This window comes from Tupaia chinensis, unplaced genomic scaffold, assembly GCF_000334495.1.
Source record: "Tupaia chinensis unplaced genomic scaffold, TupChi_1.0 Scaffold000170_1, whole genome shotgun sequence".
In the NCBI taxonomy this organism is placed as follows: domain Eukaryota; kingdom Metazoa; phylum Chordata; class Mammalia; order Scandentia; family Tupaiidae; genus Tupaia; species Tupaia belangeri.
The window spans coordinates 2,136,582-2,154,041 of NW_006159645.1; the positions used below are offsets into that span (position 1 = coordinate 2,136,582).

The window sequence follows — 17,460 nt, forward strand, 5'->3', positions numbered from 1 at the left end:
GCCCGAGGTGGGGCTCCCTGGTGACCTGCCAGCCTCACTGCCTTCCTGAGGACAGTCCTGACCTGTCTCTATGTTTCCCAGCCTACCCTCAAATCTGGGAGCTTCACATGGCCTCGCCTGTCTCGGGCCTGCCTTTGACCGCGGCATGGAGGGTGGGCCACAGCCAAGCCTCTGTGCCTTCTGGTGCCTTTGCGCCCCCATCTGCTGAGCCCTGGTTGGTGGGGCTGGGCCAAGGCTGGGATGCAAGAAGCTCAGGCTGCCCCTCGGAGCCCTGGAACCACAGATGGCAGACAAATGCTGCCCTGGGGTTGGGATGGGGATGCCAAGCAAGCAGGTTCATGGTGCCCGCCTCCAGGGAGGGCAATGTCCACCCATGGAGTCCAGCTGCCCACCCTGCCCCCTCCTGGCACTTGGCTCTGCCCTCGGGCACCCCCTGAGCTTTGCACGCAGGGCGGGGACACCTGGATTTCTGGCCCCCTGAGTGGGGCCAGCTGGGAGGAATTTCCCAAAGCCTATTAGAGCTAGGCTGCCTCCTGCCTGCCTCCTCGGGCTGGGCAGGGCCGAGGGCGGAGGGAGAGAGCGGGAGGGGAGAGGAGGAAGGAAAAGAGTTGGCAGGCCGACAGCAGAGCTGTGTCTGCATCCCTCGCCCAGAGGAGCCCGTGCGGTGCGGGGCGGGCCAGGAGAGGAGAGGCCTTCCTCCCTTTGTGCTCCCCCCGCCCCCCCCGGCCCTATAAATAGGCCCAGCCCAGGCTGTGGCTCAGCTCTTGGAGGGAGTCAAGCGCCAGGCAGCTGTCTCGAGCCAAGCCCCCCTGCCAGCATGGCCAGCGAGTTCAAGAAGAAGCTCTTCTGGAGGGCAGTGGTGGCCGAGTTCCTGGCCATGACCCTCTTCGTCGTCATCAGCATCGGTTCTGCCCTGGGCTTCCGTTACCCCGTGGGGAGCAACCAGACAGTGGTGCAGGACAACGTGAAGGTATCACTGGCCTTCGGGCTGAGCATCGCCACGCTGGCCCAGAGCGTGGGCCACATCAGCGGCGCCCACCTCAACCCGGCCGTCACGCTGGGCCTGCTGCTCAGCTGTCAGATCAGCATCCTCCGGGCCATCATGTACATCATCGCCCAGTGCGTGGGGGCCATCGTCGCCACTGCCATCCTCTCGGGCATCACTTCCTCCCTGTCCGACAACTCTCTCGGCCGCAACGACGTGAGTGGGGTGGCCCCGGGCTCGGGGGTTCTATACAGGTGCCCAGAAGACACCCAGTCCCATCCTCTGCCCATTGTGCAGATGGGGACACCAAGGGACAGTGAGGACACGAGGTTGCTGGAGGTCATGTAGAGTTGGGATCAGAGTTGGGGCAGCAGCTCAGCCATGCCTGCAGCCAGGGGCCTATTTTCTGCCAGGTGCTGTGGAAAACTAAGAGCCAGAGAAGAATGGTCTTGCCAGCGTCCCCTGTGGGGCACCTATTGTGGGGAATAAGCTTTGGAGGCAGCTAACATTTGGGCCAGAAGTTCCTCACCCCTGGGCTGTTGTTCCCCAGCCCTCATCAGCTCTGCCTGTGCAGCCAGCTCGCTCCGCCTCAGCCTTGTGCCCTGGAGAAACTGCCCGCGCTGCTCTCCCCAGCCACCCTGAGCCCGGTGCCTGGCATGTCTGTAGCCAGTTCTGCAGGTGCACGAGCAGGACTCTCCTGCCGCACAGACCTTGAGCTGCCCCCCTTTTCACACGGGGCCCCAAACAAACTGCTCCCTGGGAATTAAGGAATTGATCTGCCCCTGGGAATTGGACAAAGATAAGGGAGTAGAAACGCTTTCTGGGCTGTGCGAAGGTAGTTTTCCTGGATTACGGTGGACTGGGGAGCGAGGGCTGGGCTCCACGCTCTCTGGGCACTGAGAGGTGTGGCATGCGTTTGCATGTGTGAGGGTGTATGTGCATGCACGTGGTGGCCAGCATGGGTCTCTGAGCTTGCGTGAGCTGTGTGCAAATTTGTACCATCAGCCAAGGGTGTGAGGGGGCAAGTGTCTAGCCGAATGCGACTCTTGGCTTGACGGGGCTCTGCCTGTGGTCATTGATGGCAAGCAGATGTTGGTGACTGGGTGGCAGCTGCTGAGAAGAATTCCTCCTGGGCCGCTTAGCACAGCTGATTCGCCGTTGGCGGCAGCTGCCTGCTGTTGCAGACCTGGGCTTTGCCAGCTCCCCGGCCCAGTGTAAACCCAGACAGTGCTCGGAACACAGTAGGGGGCCGTTTGACCTGAGAGGCTAGCTGGGGCTTGGAGGATGCCTTCAGAGAGCCTGAGCGACAGGCAGCAGGTTTGGGATGTCCTCTCAGGGAGCGAGAGAGGCCAAGAAGGGAGAGAGAACCAGGTCTAGTGAAATAAGGCTGGCACACCTCTGGGCCGGGCAGACAGGTGCGGGGACTCGGAGATGGTGTGGTGATGACGCAGGTGTCTTCATGCTTCCCTGACAAAGTTCAGATCCTGGAGATGGCAGTGGGGAGGCTAGGTGACAGTCTGGTGCTGGCCTAGCCCTGTGACAAGGGGTTCGTGCTTCTTGTGTGTAAATGACACCTGACCCAGCCCCCTCTGGTGTTGCCCTCTGCTCTGCCTGATTGAAGATTAGCCCTGCTGTCTGGAGTTTAGACTTTAGCCAGGGAGATGTGGCTGTGGTGGGTCTAAGGGACAGAACACAGGCAGGCCATGTCCCTGTAGACCTCAGTATCTTGAGTGGGAGCAGAGCTGGGTGACCTCAGGGAGGTCATCATGCTTCACTGGGGATGGTGGCAGTGGGGAAAGGTCCTCAGAGGGTGGGCAGAGACACCCAGGCCTTCTGGTCCTGTCTTGTCATTTTCATGTCAAGGGACAGGCAGGAACTATGCACCTGCTAGCAAAAGCTTGCACTCCCTACCATGACCATGGGCATGGTAGCAGAGGTGGGAAGGTGGTGCCCCTCCATACCATCTAGATCTGGCCACGCCCTTCTCTGGTGCCCCAGCCCCTCTCTGGCCTCCATTTTCCAGAGTTACCCAGATAACTGGGCTGAACAGGCTGCAGATGGGCGAGAAAGAGGAGCAGCCACAGCCCAGTGTGGATTCAAAGCCCGTCTACCATTAACTTGCTGGGCTTCCTTGGAGCTGGGTACCTTGAAGATCAAGAAGGCTCCTTGATCTTGAGTCATCTCTTGGCCACGCCCAAGCTACCAGCCATTTTGATTTGAGCTTGTCACCCACCTCAGGGGGGGGGTCTGGCTGGTGAACCCACATATCCATGCTGAGCACAAGTGGAGTATGCATTATGATGGGGGCTCCGGTCTTGCCCTGTCCAGACAACAGAAGTTTGGGGTTCAGTAATATAAGTCTGAGAAGGTTTCCGCCCTGCAAAGAACTCCCACAGACCCTGGCTCTGGGGTCTGCAGGGTGGCCTCCCTGCCTCAGGAGGGCCAGAGAATAGTCGGGGTGGGTGCCGACGTGCTCTTTCCTCTATGCCCCATGAGCAGGCCCCACCCTGGCCAAAACTTGGGTGGGGCATATTGTCGGCATGGAGATTTCCAGGGAAAATAGGGCAAGAAGTGGCAGGAAGTGGTTGGGGTGAGTCAGGGGGTGTCCCTCAGGGACACGGTGGGGACAACTTTCTCTAGACTGAGTCAGGGCTCAGGATACGCCCTGGAGAGACTGTCCAGCCTGCAGGGTGCTAGCTGGTTCTAAGACCCAAACTCCCATTTTGGCCAAGGGTGAGAGGCTCTAAGCCAGAGGAGGGGGGCACCTTGGCCTGTCCCTGCCGGAGCCCATGCTCTGACATTTTTGTGGCCTAACACAGTTGACTGGCCTATGCGGCCCTGGCTCCCATCTGTGAGACAGGGATGCAGCAGGGCGTGGCGGGGCTCTGGGAAGGGGAGGATGCTGGTGTGTTGGGGAGTTCAGGCATTTGCTGGCTTTTTCATTCCATCTCCTTTGGCTTGCATGTGCCAGTGTGCCTGGGACTGCTGGGTGCTGAGTGCAGGGCAGAGCCGGCCTGGCTCCCTGCCCCGGGAAGCCCACAGTCCAGGGCAAGATAAACCCATGCACAGCTGTCCTCGATACCAGCCGGGCAGGAGGCAGGTGTGATAAGAGGTGTCGGGCGGGTCTAGGAACCTTTGACCTTGATGATGAGAGGGCCAGGAAGCCTTCAGAGAGGCAGCGACACATGAGCCTGAGCAGGGAGATCCCAGAGAGGGAAGGGGCTTCCTGGTGGAGAAACTGTGAGCACAGACAAGGAGGGAGAGGAAGGCCATGGCCCCAGAGTCGTCGGACTGGGGGGTCATGGTGGGAGGCTGGAGCTCTGGAGGTGGTGAGGCTCTGGATTCCACCAGTATCTGGCTGCACCCTGGAGGGCAGGATTCCAGAGCCTGTGCTGTCAGCTCGGGAGGGCTCAGGCAGAGGGCAAACCATTCTCTTTGGGGTCTTCTCACATGCAGTCCTCGGACACTGCCTGTCCGTGGGGAGACAGGCCTGCCTGCTGGGGAGATGCTTCTACCTGTTGTATTGGGGGCCTGATCTCTGCCCTAAACTCTCCCCCTTTCCAGGTGCTTGGTCCTCAGTTTCCGCAACCATAGAGTGTGAGTCTCTGTCCCCCATGCTATCAGTTCTTCCAGGACGGAGGCCTCTGCCCTCCTCCAGAGTACAGGGGTGGGCTGGGGAGAGGGGAGCCAGAGTTTCCGATGTCCCTGCCCAGCCCGGCTTGTGTGGGGAGGGGGCAGGGGCTGCGTGGCAATGCCACAGCTGGGACATATAATTACTGTTTCCAACCCGAACCTGATGAGGGGGAGAGCACAGAGGCAGGAGCTCTGCGGTGCAGACTTCCCTCCCCATGGAAAATTCTGCGGCTGTTTCCCCCATTAGCACGCTCGGAGCAGCCTGCCCTCTCTCGTGTTGCCCACCTGACACTTGGCCTAGCCAGGGCAAAGCAGGTCTCTGAGAAAGGATACAGCCCACCCAGGGCTCTCCCCCAGCCCACCCTAGGCCATGACCTCCGCACACCTTGCCAGGCAGCCTTCGAGCAATGTGAGGTGAGGCCATTAGATCATCGCAAGCCAGTTCTGTGCAGTCCTCCCAGCCTGACCTCGGGGCCCAGATGGAGCCCCCCTCTTTCTCTAGGGCCCACCCAGCTGGTGTGCTTTAATGGAAGCCCACTGGGCCTTTCCCCAGGCAGGCCAGACATGCCTCCTGTTTATCCCTTTGGGTTTGGCTAGGAAACCTTTCCCGGTGCAGAGAGAGCCCTCAGTTCCTCGCTGGCAGAGTTCCGGGGGGAACTCTGGACGAGGACGAGGGTCCCCACCTTCTGGAAGTGTCAGTGGGTCAAGGGTCTCCCAAGTGGCTGGATGTGAGCCCCCACAGCTGCAGGTGTGGGCAGGAAATGCCATTCATGAGGGCCCATGTGTGGCCTGGGGCCATCAGGCCCCTCCTGGGGACCAGTGGAGCTCCTTGCCCACGGTAGAACGGTACATGGTGCCCAGGGGATAACCAAGGAGCTACACTCACTGGGGTCCACAGCCTGAGGCTGAGACCTCAATTCAAAGGAGCAGAAAGGGCTGAAAAACACCTCTATCCCCAGAGCCTGAAATTCCACCTTAGTCCTGGAAGGAAGCATTTTGTTGCTGTTTTTGCCAGAAGTCACACACGTAGCAGAGAGAGACAGGGAGACAGAGAGAGAGGGAGAGAGCACCCTCACTGGGCGTGGTCATGTGGCAACCTTTCATTGTTTTTCCATCTTCTTGGGGATGTGCCCAGTGAGTTTTCTCAAGCCACTGGGTCTGGGATTCGAACCGTGGTCAGCCATGTGGGAGCTGGCTCCCTTAACCACAACACTGCCGGGCTGGCCTTCTGTACTGTTTAACTGGGAAGTGCGGCCTCTGTCAGTGAGCTCCCCGTTATTAGGGATGTGCAAGTAGAATCTGCCTGTGGGAGCTGTGCAGGTGTGCGGTGGGTGGGCGGGAGGGGCTGTGACACCAGCTGTGTGCCTCGCTGTATATTCCTGGCAGTTCAGATGGCCTTAGGAGGGGGGGCCTGTGGGGATCCTGGCCAGGAGGGCGAGCAGCCGAATGTCAGGCAGGGAGGAATCCTGGAGACCCTGGGGCAAGAATTGGGCCTTGGTCTCCAATCTACTGATGGGGAGACTGAGGCCCACCGAGGCAAGGAGACTTGTCAGGGTTGCACAGTGGCTCATGGCAGGGCAGGGCCACGTCACCGACATCCTGCCTCCTAGCCCTCCAAAGGGCAGACACTTGCACTCACACGGACACACACTCACACATGAGTCGTACATGGCACTTGTCGGGGGCACACGGGCACAAAGCACATTGTTTAGACTGGGTAGTTTCAGGCCCTGGGACCCATAGAGATTGGGTGGGGTAGAGTCCCTCCATGCAGCCTTTCCCTTTTACTGCCTTGGGGTAAGAAAAAGGAGAGAGGGAAGGAGGAAGCTGTTGCTTTGTGTATTGTTTCCTGTCAAGAAGAAGAAATGGCTTCTTGGAGCAAATAAAAGACCCTTCTTACTGGCTACTCCATCACCCAAACGGCTCCCTCCCTCCCCCTCCCTCCACCCTTCTCCAGTCAGTAGCAGTATTTGTGTATGTGTGCGACACCCAAAGACAAGGTGACACACTCAGAAATGCCATCAGGCATGCCGAGCAAACACACAGCACGCATCCATGACCTCATGGCACTCAGAGACCTCCAACGTGGAAAGCCTGCCTTGGTGAGGGGGTGTCCTGGGTGATTGGGGGTTCTCGTGGAGAGTTGAGGGGCACTTGGCCCATCCCTGATCAGTTTGCCTCACCTGGGCTTAAAAAGAGCGTGTATTCTCTAACCTGGGGATTTCCATGTTTGCCTTAAGTCAAGTTTGTTCACTGGAGTAGTCTCCCCATTTTCGTGGTCTCCCTTGCCGTGGTTTCAGCTACCTGCAGTGAACCGTGGTCTGGAAACGTTAAATGGAAAATCCCAGGAATAAGAAAATCGTACGTTTTAATGCTACGTCACAGTGCCTGCGTCATTCACCTCACTTCGTCTGGCCGTGTAGGCATTTTATCACCTCACGCCATCATGGGGAGAGTGAGGATAGCCTAGCAAGACCTCGTGAGAGCGAGCGAGAAAGCCCCCCGCACGTAACTTACTTACAGCACGCTGTGGTAATGCTTCTGTTTCATTATTAGTTACTGTTCATCTCTTACCGTGCCTAATTTAGAAATTAAAATCTGTCATAGATACACACGTATAGAAAGAATAGTTGACGAGGGGTCTTTCGACAAGTTCCTGGCAATGTACGTGTGAGAACTACGCATGGATTTAAAAAAATTTTGCACCAGAATAGTATGGTACTATAATTCCGACGTGTCCATGAACTTTTTGAAGTCCCCTTGGCTATAGGATTCAATGCCAGCTGTGACTTCAGGCACCCACTGGGACTCTTAGAATACATCCGCTGCAGATGGGTGGGGGGACCGCTGTGTGTGGCCCACATGCTCGCTGTTCCTGTCATGGGTATTTTTTTTGATGGCTTCATTCTTTTAGTTCCCAAAATAGGCTTGTTGACATCTTTTACTCTGGTAGTAGGGTGATCCAATTCTCCTTGTAATTCGGTCAATTTTTGCATCATTTATTTTTAGCCCATAATGTTTGGTGCATACAGGTTGAGAATTTTTGTAGTTATTTAATTGAGCTTCCCCTTGATGATTGTATAATTCCCCTCTTAAAGTGTAATGGAAAAGAGTCACCTTGGGCACACGTGGTCACCCACCAATATAGCAGACACACAGAGCCGTGGTGTGGATACCCACAGCGGGGTGACATGGTGGGGCTCACTGAGCTCCCCCACGGCCCAGTGATGAGTCCAGAGGCACTAGGGTAGTAAAGCTGACCTTCCTGTTTCCTGGCCCCTGTTCCTTGAGAGCAGATGCTCAGAGCCTTGGCCAGGCCTGGCTCTGGAGCCAGCTGCTCTTTAAGGTGGGGTGCAAGAGTGCTCAGGCCAACTCAGGGGCCCAGGGTGTTGGTAGCTACCCTGATGGCCTGCCCATGGGAAGCAGGGAGGGTTCAGAGCCTATTGCCTGGACAGGTCAGCTCTGGGTAGCTTTGGAGCTGGCGACATGCTGGCAGCCACAGAGCCACCTTCTGCCAGTCCCTAGTCCAGGCTGGGAGCAGCCAGGTCCCTTGGCTGGACGTGTGGTAACCAGCGCATTGGCCTGTGAGTGTGGGATGGCACAGACCCTGGGTAAGGATCCCAACTTTGCCCTCTCCTCGCGGAGCTTCCACCTCCCCACCATCATCTCACTGAGCCCTGGCACAGGCTGCCCTTCGAGACAGCCACAGGCTAATGACTAGCCCATCCTCTCCAGCTAGGAAGTGAATAAACTGGCCTTGGGTCCAGAGAGCTTCCCTAGAGGGGATGAGAGCGCTGGAAAATCAGCACTCTGCCTGTCTGTTGCCACACCGTCAGCCTTCCCCAGAGGTTTAGGGCAGGGAGATGCTGAAAGTTCCCCCTTCATTTTCACTGAGCTCTGGGCCAGGAGGAGATGAGGTACCCATCCAGGTTGCAGAAGGAGTCCCTTTTCTACAAGATGCACAGAATTCAGTGAAGGCCTGGCAGGATGGGGGGCAGTTGTTAAATCTAACCCGCGCTTTGGGAGATATTCTTGGAACTGATAAGGTCTGACCTGGGCCTGGAGCACTGGCTTCTGTGGATCTGGCAGGCAAATGGAGAGCCTGCATCTTTCTGGTCTTTAGAAGAAATGTACGGATGATTCTATAGCTCACCTTGCCTTCACTTAACAGTTACGCTTCTTTTGGCCCTCAGCACTGAGTAAAAGACCTGGGCCAAGCAAAAGTAGCTACTTACTAGGGACCAGCAGTTAGTGTAATGGCTATGTCGCTGGACTCCCACGTAGTCGACCGCAGTTGGAGTCCTGTACGCGGTGGCTTAAACTCACGCTGGGCATGTGTGCGTGCGTGCCCAAGATCCCGAGAGGAGAATGGAGGTGAAGGGATTGTGGTGTGGTCATCCCCCCTGGGGGGCGATTTCTCGCTTTCTGTCTCTATTTCTCTCTCTCTCTATCTGGCGAGCCACGTGCCCTACAGCAGAAACCTCTCAAAAAAAAAAAAGTAGCTACTTAATATTTTCAATAATAGGTCATTGCAACTGGGATTGCCCTATTTAAGCAATTCTTTCTAATTTAGTGGATTATAAACAGTAACATAAATTTCAATTTTTTTTACCTCCTTTTTCCTAGAAAGCAAGTTTCAGTAGGGGCAGTTAGGGAAGGGGCCCCACCTGCACAGGGATGTGGAGATGGGGGCGAGGGTAGCCGGGAGTGAGGTTAACTACCCATTCCAATTCTCAGTAGTCAAGTTTTCCCAGATGTAAGTAACGCAAGTGCATTAGGTAGTCGAAGGAGGTCATCAGTAGATGCTGAAGCAAACAAGGGAGGCTTCCAGGTGGTGGTGGTGGTAGGTATGGGGAGAGGAAGGTTTCCAACTCATGTGGTCCTGGAGTTTGCAGGGTGGATGGCTGCTCATTTTCCTTCCCAAGGATTCAGAGCTCTGGGCCTGAAACCATACCCACCTCTGCTCTCTTTGCCTGAACAGAGGTGTCTCCGAGCCTCTCATGGACTCTCAGACCTGGTTAAGAACCAGAGGAGATGAGCTCATTGTGGCTGCAGCCGTAGAGAGGCCGGGTCAGGTGGAGGTGTCTGAGGTGGGAACCATTTCCAGCCATGGCCCCATCAATCAGCAAAGAAGGGCTGGTCTCAGGATTCCCGCCAGCTAGCAATTAGCCTGAGCCTGGAGAGCGGAGCAGCGGAGGAGAAGGAGCCAGGAACTTCTCCAGTGCTCTGAGCATGGTGTCTGGTGCAGAGAGTGCAGGCCTCACAGATGTGGGGGTGGGTAGGCATCAGTGCTGGCCGGCCCAGCCTCAGCAGCCTCACGTGCCTCACCTCCGTCGAGCCTGTCCCAGCTCCAGGCAGGCCCCTCCCCCCTCTACCTGTCCCCAAAATCCTCAGACATGTTGAGAAAGGACCAGGACAAGAGCCAGATCCTAACTCTTGCCCAATGATCCGAGACAGCCCCAGGTGCCTCTGATGCTCTGGAGAGTGGACAGAGACAATTAGATCCATTTTGCAGATGGGGATACTGAGGACCAGAGAAGGAACAGGCCACGCTCACAGTGCCAGCACATAGCAGAGTCAGGACCTCAGCAAAGGCTTCTTCCTCCGTGGGCCGGCCTTGGGTGGGCTAAGAGCTGGGCAATGCCCAGAGGACTGGCGGACCTGAAGGGACACAGCTTTGGAGCTGGCCAAGAAAAGCCCGGAGTTGGGGTTGCCGTGCAGGGGAGGGGATGTGAGTCATTCTCTGTAAGCCAGGGCTGCAGACAAAGGCGGGAAGAGAATTGTTCTCATAAGATGGCCTCGGGGTGGGCCTGGGAGAATGTCTTGGGAGGTGGAGGTGTGCGCCCCACTTAGGAGTTTGCAGAATTCCCCGTGACCTTGGAGATACCCCTTTACCCTCAGCATGGGGGCTGGAATATGAGCCTTCATGTTTGGACTTGTTTGGACACACCCACCCAGTCCAGGAGAGGGCAGCCCAAGTGGCCACATCCGGGTATCTTTGTAGCTGGGTCTTGGCCAGTGTAGCCTAGCTCATCTGTGTGGGTGTACCTGGAATCCCCACTTGGAAGAGGGCACAGAGGATCCCTGGGAGGGGTCTTCCTGGTGCAGCTGCAGGGGGAGGGTTCTGGTGAGCTCATGCCAGGTCCCATTCCCTTCTCTTTCCATGAGTCATGTTTCTAAAAGTGGCCCAGGAGCAAGTGGCAGCCAGACGGTGGTGGGGCCTATACAGCCTGGGAGATGGAGGGCAGGGCGGGGCCAGGGCCGGAGAGGGAGAGGGAGAGGAGAGGGAAGGGAGGCAGGAGGGCAGGAGCGAGAGAAAAGGAGAGAGACAACCAGGGTCTGGAAAGAGACAGTGGATGCTCCAGAGAGACGAGTAACAAGGAGAGAAGGACGGGGGGTTCTGGAGAGTGAACTGGAGACTCTTCCCAGAGCATGGGGTGGAATGTTCTGGACTTTTTGGGTATGAAGTAATGTCTACCTGGGTCCTTTAATCCAGCTCTTCTGTGAGGCCCCTGGCCATTTTTTGCCATGCCTGGGACTTACCCCAGGCCTTGGGTACACTGGCCTGGGTATGTCTAGATGTGGGGGTCCCACCCTGCCCCAGGCCTCTCCAGCCCAGAGGCAGAGTGGAGAGGGTCAAGGCAGGTCCAAGGGGCCAAGCTGGAGCCTCATCAAGAGGACTGGGAGAGCAGGAGGCCTGACTTCTGCTACCAGCTGTGTGCCTGGGTGTCATCTTGGCCCCTCTGGGCGCAGAAGTCTGAGTGAGGGCTCTCAAGACATTCACAGTGTGGCCTGTGGTGCCTGGGCCATGGGAACCTGAGGGGCCTGGGCCACAGACTCCGCCTGCCTTACTCACTGGGCCTCCTTTCCCTTCCTGACTCTCTCCTGCAGCTGGCTAAGGGAGTGAACTCGGGCCAGGGCCTGGGCATCGAGATCATCGGTACCCTGCAGCTGGTGCTCTGCGTGCTGGCCACCACCGACCGGCGGCGCCGTGACCTCGGAGGCTCGGCCCCGCTGGCCATCGGCCTGTCTGTAGCCTTGGGTCACCTGCTGGCGGTAAGTAGGGGGCTTCCCAGGTGGGGTGGAGGGGGTAGAGAGGGCAGTCCCAGCATGGGGCAGGTGGTGTGCCCTGCCATGGGCAGCACGTCGGACTCCCAGCAGGGCTCGTGCTGCAGGGGTTGGGGGCAGGCTGGCTCTGCGGCCTGGGGACAGGGCCCTGCCAGGAGAGGGGAGCACAGGGCTTCCCTGACTCTGTGGTCTCACGACTCTTCCTGCCCCACTTCCCTGCTCTCCCTCCCTCTCCTCCACCTCTCTCCTTGCCTCTTTCTCTTCACCTCTGCATTGCTGCCCTTGCCCCTTCTTCCTGCCTCCCTCCTCTTCCTGTTCTGCCGCTCCCCCTCACAGATTGACTACACCGGCTGTGGCATTAACCCTGCCCGGTCTTTCGGCTCCGCGGTGATCACCCACGACTTCAGCAACCACTGGGTAAGCCCCATGGCGGGGCGGGGCGGTGGCCTCCCATGTTAAGCCCGATAGACCCTGGCAACATCCTTCACCATTACCACAGAGGCGCAGGGGGACGGCCAGGCACAGGACGTCTGGAAACCGAGGCCCAGCCTCCATGCTCCATGCTGCCTGACCCCCAGTCATCGCAGCAGTAAGGCCGAGAGCGTGCGTTTGAAGCCTGCCTCTGCTACTTTCCGACCTAGCATGCCTGTGGACACACTGCTTGCTCTCTCGGTGCCTCAGTTTCCTGAGCTGTGAAGGAGTATGGCAGTTCCGACCTCCCAGGGCTGCTGCAGGAGGAAAGGCCTCACTGTCGTGCCTGCACTCAGCCCAGAGGCAGCACTGGGGCATTTAGCTCATGTGCTGGGCCCACCTTCTAGAATGCTCACAGGCTCTGGGGTTCTCTGAAGCTGGGGAGGATGGGCCAGTGTCATCTCAAGGAGGACGTGGACAGGGACACACAGAGGCAAAAAGATGCCCCACTGCACATACTGGCCTGCGCCAGTTCAGGGGGCACTGGAGCCAGGCTGTTGGGGTTTGGCCTTGCCTGGGCCTGCTGTAGGCACAGGTGGGAGAGAACCTGTCCACTGGGGTGGTGGGTGAGGTCACTGGGGGAAGACGTCCCAGGGGAGGGCTTTGTGGCGGACCTCGAAGGCCAGCGGCTGGCCTCGCCTCTGAGTGGGCTTCTCTGTCCTAGATTTTCTGGGTGGGGCCGTTCATCGGGGGCGCCCTCGCCGTGCTCATCTACGACTTCATCCTGGCCCCGCGCAGCAGCGACCTCACAGACCGCGTCAAGGTGTGGACCAGTGGCCAGGTGGAAGAGTACGACCTGGATGCTGACGACATCAACTCCAGGGTGGAAATGAAGCCCAAATAGAGGCGACCTGGCCCGGGCATCGTGAAGGGGTGGGGCATGGGCGGGCGGAGGGCGGGGAGGGCAGAAACCATATTGTAGACACTCTGACAAGCTGGCCAAAATCACTTCCCAAAGACCCACCAGACCTGGGTGGTCAAGTCACAGTTGGGGGCGTTTCTATCACTTTCTTTCTCTTTCTGTTCCCTGGCCTCAGAGCTTTCTGGGGACCAAGACGATTTGCCAATTCACCCACTCCCTTGAAGTCGTGGAGGAGGTGAAAGAGAGGGACCCACCTGCTAGTTGTCCCCTCAGAGTGTGATGGGAGGTGTGCCAGAAAGTCCCCCCCTTTCCCAAAGTTGCTCACCAACCCACCTGCTGCAGGTGCCTGGGCCTCCGCCACTACCGCTTCGTGCCTTTGGGCAGGGCCCTCCAGATTCTTCCAGCATGCCCCCTGCCCCTGCGAGAGCCGTGCAGGGGAGAGACGCCAGGGGAGGCAGGGCAGGGCAAGCTGCAGACTCGCTTCGCCCCTTCGGTTGGGGTTGCTCCCAGGGCCTTCCACCTCGGACTTGCTGCATGACCTTGGGATTGTCCCTATCTCAGGGCCCGTCTCAGTGACCCTGCTGGAAAGTGGCAAGGACAAGAAGATCTGCACGCGCCCGAGGCACCCTGAGGTCCTGCAACTGTAAACACACCACAAGTTCCAAAAGAGGTCGCTAGATAGTGCTGCCCTGGGTTCTTTTCCCCAGAGCCTAGCTGCATTTACGCATGTGTGTGCACATGTGTGCACGTGCTGACACGCTTCACAGCTGGGAGCGAAAGGCAGTCCTGGTTCCCTGTGGAGAGGCTTCCCCGACAAGGCTGGCTGTGGCAGGGTGAGGGCCCTTGCGAGGGCGAAGGAGGAAGGCCCACCTCCCTTCGCATCGCCACATCGTTTCCACTGTTATTTCAGCTCTCCGCTTCCTCTTGCCAGTGTAGACACAGGAGGCCATTCTGAGGGTGTGAGTTTATTAAATAAGCCCCAAGTTTGAGGCCAGAGTGATCCTGATGCAGAGCAGCCGGGGTGGCAGACGCCCTCACTGGGCCCTTGGAAGGTTTCCATGCCCATAGCAGGTCCTGAGCTGAAAGATCAATGGCCCCCCTTGTTCATGAGCCCTGCGTGGAGGCATCTTGGGGAGGTTGCTGACCTGCATGGGCTGGCTGTGTGACCCCCAGTCATAGCCTGCCTCCCTGGCTCAGAGGGGAGAGACGAGCTTGACCTGATGAAGCAGCTGCAATGCAGGCCAGGGACTGCAGTTTGGAGCAGGGCTCTCTTGGGGGCCCAGTTCTCCCCTCACTATAAGTCCGTTCAGTCCAGTGGGGCCAGAGCACCCCACCACTGCTCAGCCCGGCGATGTGCATGCAGGCCTCTAGACGTGCAGGCCAACCAGGAGGCCCTTGGCACCACCCACACTTCACATCTGCACAGTCTTTTCTCCATTCCCCAGCAGCAGGAAGTTCTAGTCCACTTCACAGATAAGGAAACTGAGGCCCAAGGTCCCATGGCTAGATAACGATTTGGCCCGGCCTGTCTCTGGCGGCTTCCTGGACCAGGATGCTGAGCCTTCTCATGCTCAGCTTCTCGATTTCTGCCTGAGCGCTGGCCAGGGTCCAGGGGGTGAGGGTAGCGACAGGGCACGGGGCTGACCCACTCCCTGCCTGGCCTAGCTGCTGCACTGGGACCCTGCATCTGTCTTCTCTGTGTATATGTCTCTCTTGATTTGGAATTTTATTAACCATTAAGAAAATAAAGGAAAATGACTTGGAAAGTCCTCTGGGCTTCCTGCAGTTCTCTTCTTTCGGTGCCATGTCCCCACCAGGGCTCTCTGGGTCTGCCAGGGGGCCAGCCTGAGGCAGCTGCTGCTGCCCTCCTGCCCTCAGGACCTCTGGGCCCAGGGGTGGACACAACCACACACAGAACCCGAGCTGGGGGACACAGGGTCCTGCCCCTCATTGGAAGACTTCCCAGTCCCAGTGGGCTGACTCTGGAGGCTGGGGGAGCTGAGAGAGGCAGTTCGAATGGGGAGATGAGTGTGGGATGGGTGGGGCTGAAGTCTGAGGGCCCCATAGACCCCTCTGTTTTCCTTGGAGCAGGGCCTTCCCAGATGCCCTCTCCCCCCAGCTCACATTAGCAACCCCATCTGCACCTGCCCATCTGCTGGGGCCCACAGGCCCTGGTGCAGAGAGTGCAGTCTTGTGGGGGACATCCTTGGGAGTGCTGGAGTCAAGTGAGATCAGCACCACGTCAGGCTTAGACCCTGCTTCCTGGCGTCTCCCACCCTACGCACACACATGTGATCGTTTCCTCAACGTAGGGTCAACTATGTTGGGAGCTGAGTGTCTGGGAGTAGGGAACAAGCCACGGGCAAGCTTGCACCCTCCACTGAGGCCTGGAGCTGGGAGGCTCTGAGACCAACCCCATGGAAACCTCCCCCGGCCACGCTGTGAGTGTGGGAAGGTCCCAGCACCACAGCGCTGCTCCTGGCAGGCACATGGTAAGAGCTTGGCTGATGGCGGTAGGGACGGTTAGGTCAGGAGAGGGCCAGGGGCAAAGTCAGCCCCGTGAAGGCTGAGTCAGGTTTACTGGAAGAGGCTTTTTTATCCCAGTACGCAATGTCTTACTGGGTTGTCTTAGACACACACACTGCCCTTGTGGCTCTCAGATTGAGGATGGGTAGGTGTGAACAAGAAAGGGACAGCCAGGTTATGGGGACAGGGCATAGCTAGCCCACTATCACCCAGGCCTACCAGGGAGGGTGTGCTGAGGTTCTCTTGTAGCCCTTCTGAGCATGCCACCTTACCTGTCCCATCTGCCAAGGCTCACAGCCCTCTCAGTTGCCACTAGGAACCAAGCTGGCCTCTGGCTCAGCCCTGCTCACTCTCTCCCCCCAGAATCCACACAGAACCTTCCTTATTGCATTGCTAGTATGGCTTCTAGAATCCTAGAGCCGTGAGGAACATCTCAAAAGAACTGCATTCCTGGAGCACCCACTATGTGTGAGGTACCTCCTAGCGATTTCAGACATCCTCTCTAGTCTTCATAACTCCTTGGAAGGTAGAGAAGACGACTGCCCCCATTTATAGAAAGTGCTGAGGCTCCTGAAGACGTGTGGGAAAGACAATTGGCCCAAGGTCACACAGCAAGTTGGTGGCAGAACTGGAATTTGAACCTGTTGTGCCTGGCTTCAAAGATCAGGCTCTTTCAGGCTAGTCCCATAGCCTACTGGTTAAAGGTGCCAAATTCCACATGGCTGACCATAGTTCGAATCCCAACTTGTGGCTTGAAAACACATACCAGGCACATGTGTGTGTGTGCATGCTAAAAATTCCAACTGGATAAAGAAATGGAGGGGAAGGGATTATGGTGTGACCACACCCTATAGGGGGGGACGTTCTTCTTCTCCCTCTCTCCAGTACACATGCACGCCCTCTGGCAATTAAAAAAATATATATATTGGGCACTTTCCATGAAGCAGTCCTGGACTCTGTCAAGACCTCCACCAAATTGAGCTCTGTGCTAGCCAGGAAGCCAGGCTGCCGAGCAAAACAGCCACTCTTGTAAAGTGGGGAGAAGAGGGAGGAGAAGGACGGGCCAGGAGTCCTCCAGTGTCAGGAGAAGCCCCTTCATCCTGGAGCTGGCTGGAAGTGGTGTCTGCTTGCCAGGCCATTAGACCCCAGGCTGGTCCCCCGAGTACTGCCCTTACTTGAGCTTCCCCACTGCCCTCTGGGTCCTGACTACTCCGGTCTGGGAGGAAAATGTCTGATAACTTGCTCGGCCTCCAGAATATAGATGGGGGAGGGAAATGCTGCTCAATGAGGGTGATGGTGCACTAAGCCAGGACCTCAGCTCCCTATTTGGCCTGGGGGGGTGGCTTCGGGCCCAAGGCTATCCCAGAATCCCTGCCTTCAAGCTTATGGGTTTAGTGTTCCAAGTACCCTTCTCTCTGGGGTTATCCCTGACTCTGGTCTGCTCATGTTCTGTCCAGCCCAACACAGAGGAGAGGTTTGGGGGGATAGGTGGGCTAGGTTGGGACTCCTTGGGCAATAGGAGCCTTCATTTGTTCATCAGACTTTAAGGGAGAGAGCACGTTTCCTGAAAACTTCTAGGATTCAACCTTTGTCCCCAGGCTGCTGAGCACTCAGGCGACCGTACATGTGAGGTGACTTTGTGGGGGGCACCAGTTGCCCTCCTCTTGCTGGCTCTGTGCTGAACCCAGACAACAGGTCACTTTCTCCATTCGGCTCCTGCATGGCCCTGGCCCGGAAACTTGCCTATGGGAGCTCAGTGGGCCCTGAAGGTCATGCCCTCTGCACCTGGCTGAGAAGGAAGCGGAATGTAATCTAGCAGCCACTGAATCCTACAATATTTGTCTTTCCATTAAACTCACAGGAGCAAGAAGCTGTGGCTCTACTATTGCCCCACCTATTCTGAGGCCCCCTAGGA

The 17,460-nt window shown here is 57.6% G+C and overlaps 1 protein-coding gene across 1 annotated transcript; it reads left to right on the forward strand.

Moving 5' to 3' along the window:
* The first annotated feature begins 621 nt into the window (after window positions 1-621).
* On the forward strand, window positions 622-14,787 carry AQP1 (aquaporin 1 (Colton blood group)). Its single transcript, XM_006146241.3, has 4 exons — window positions 622-1,201; window positions 11,510-11,674; window positions 12,023-12,103; window positions 12,822-14,787. Exons 1-4 carry the CDS (start codon window positions 818-820, stop codon window positions 12,999-13,001), a joined length of 810 nt encoding a protein of 269 aa, XP_006146303.1. The 5' UTR covers window positions 622-817; the 3' UTR covers window positions 13,002-14,787.
* Window positions 14,788-17,460: the final 2,673 nt, after the last annotated feature.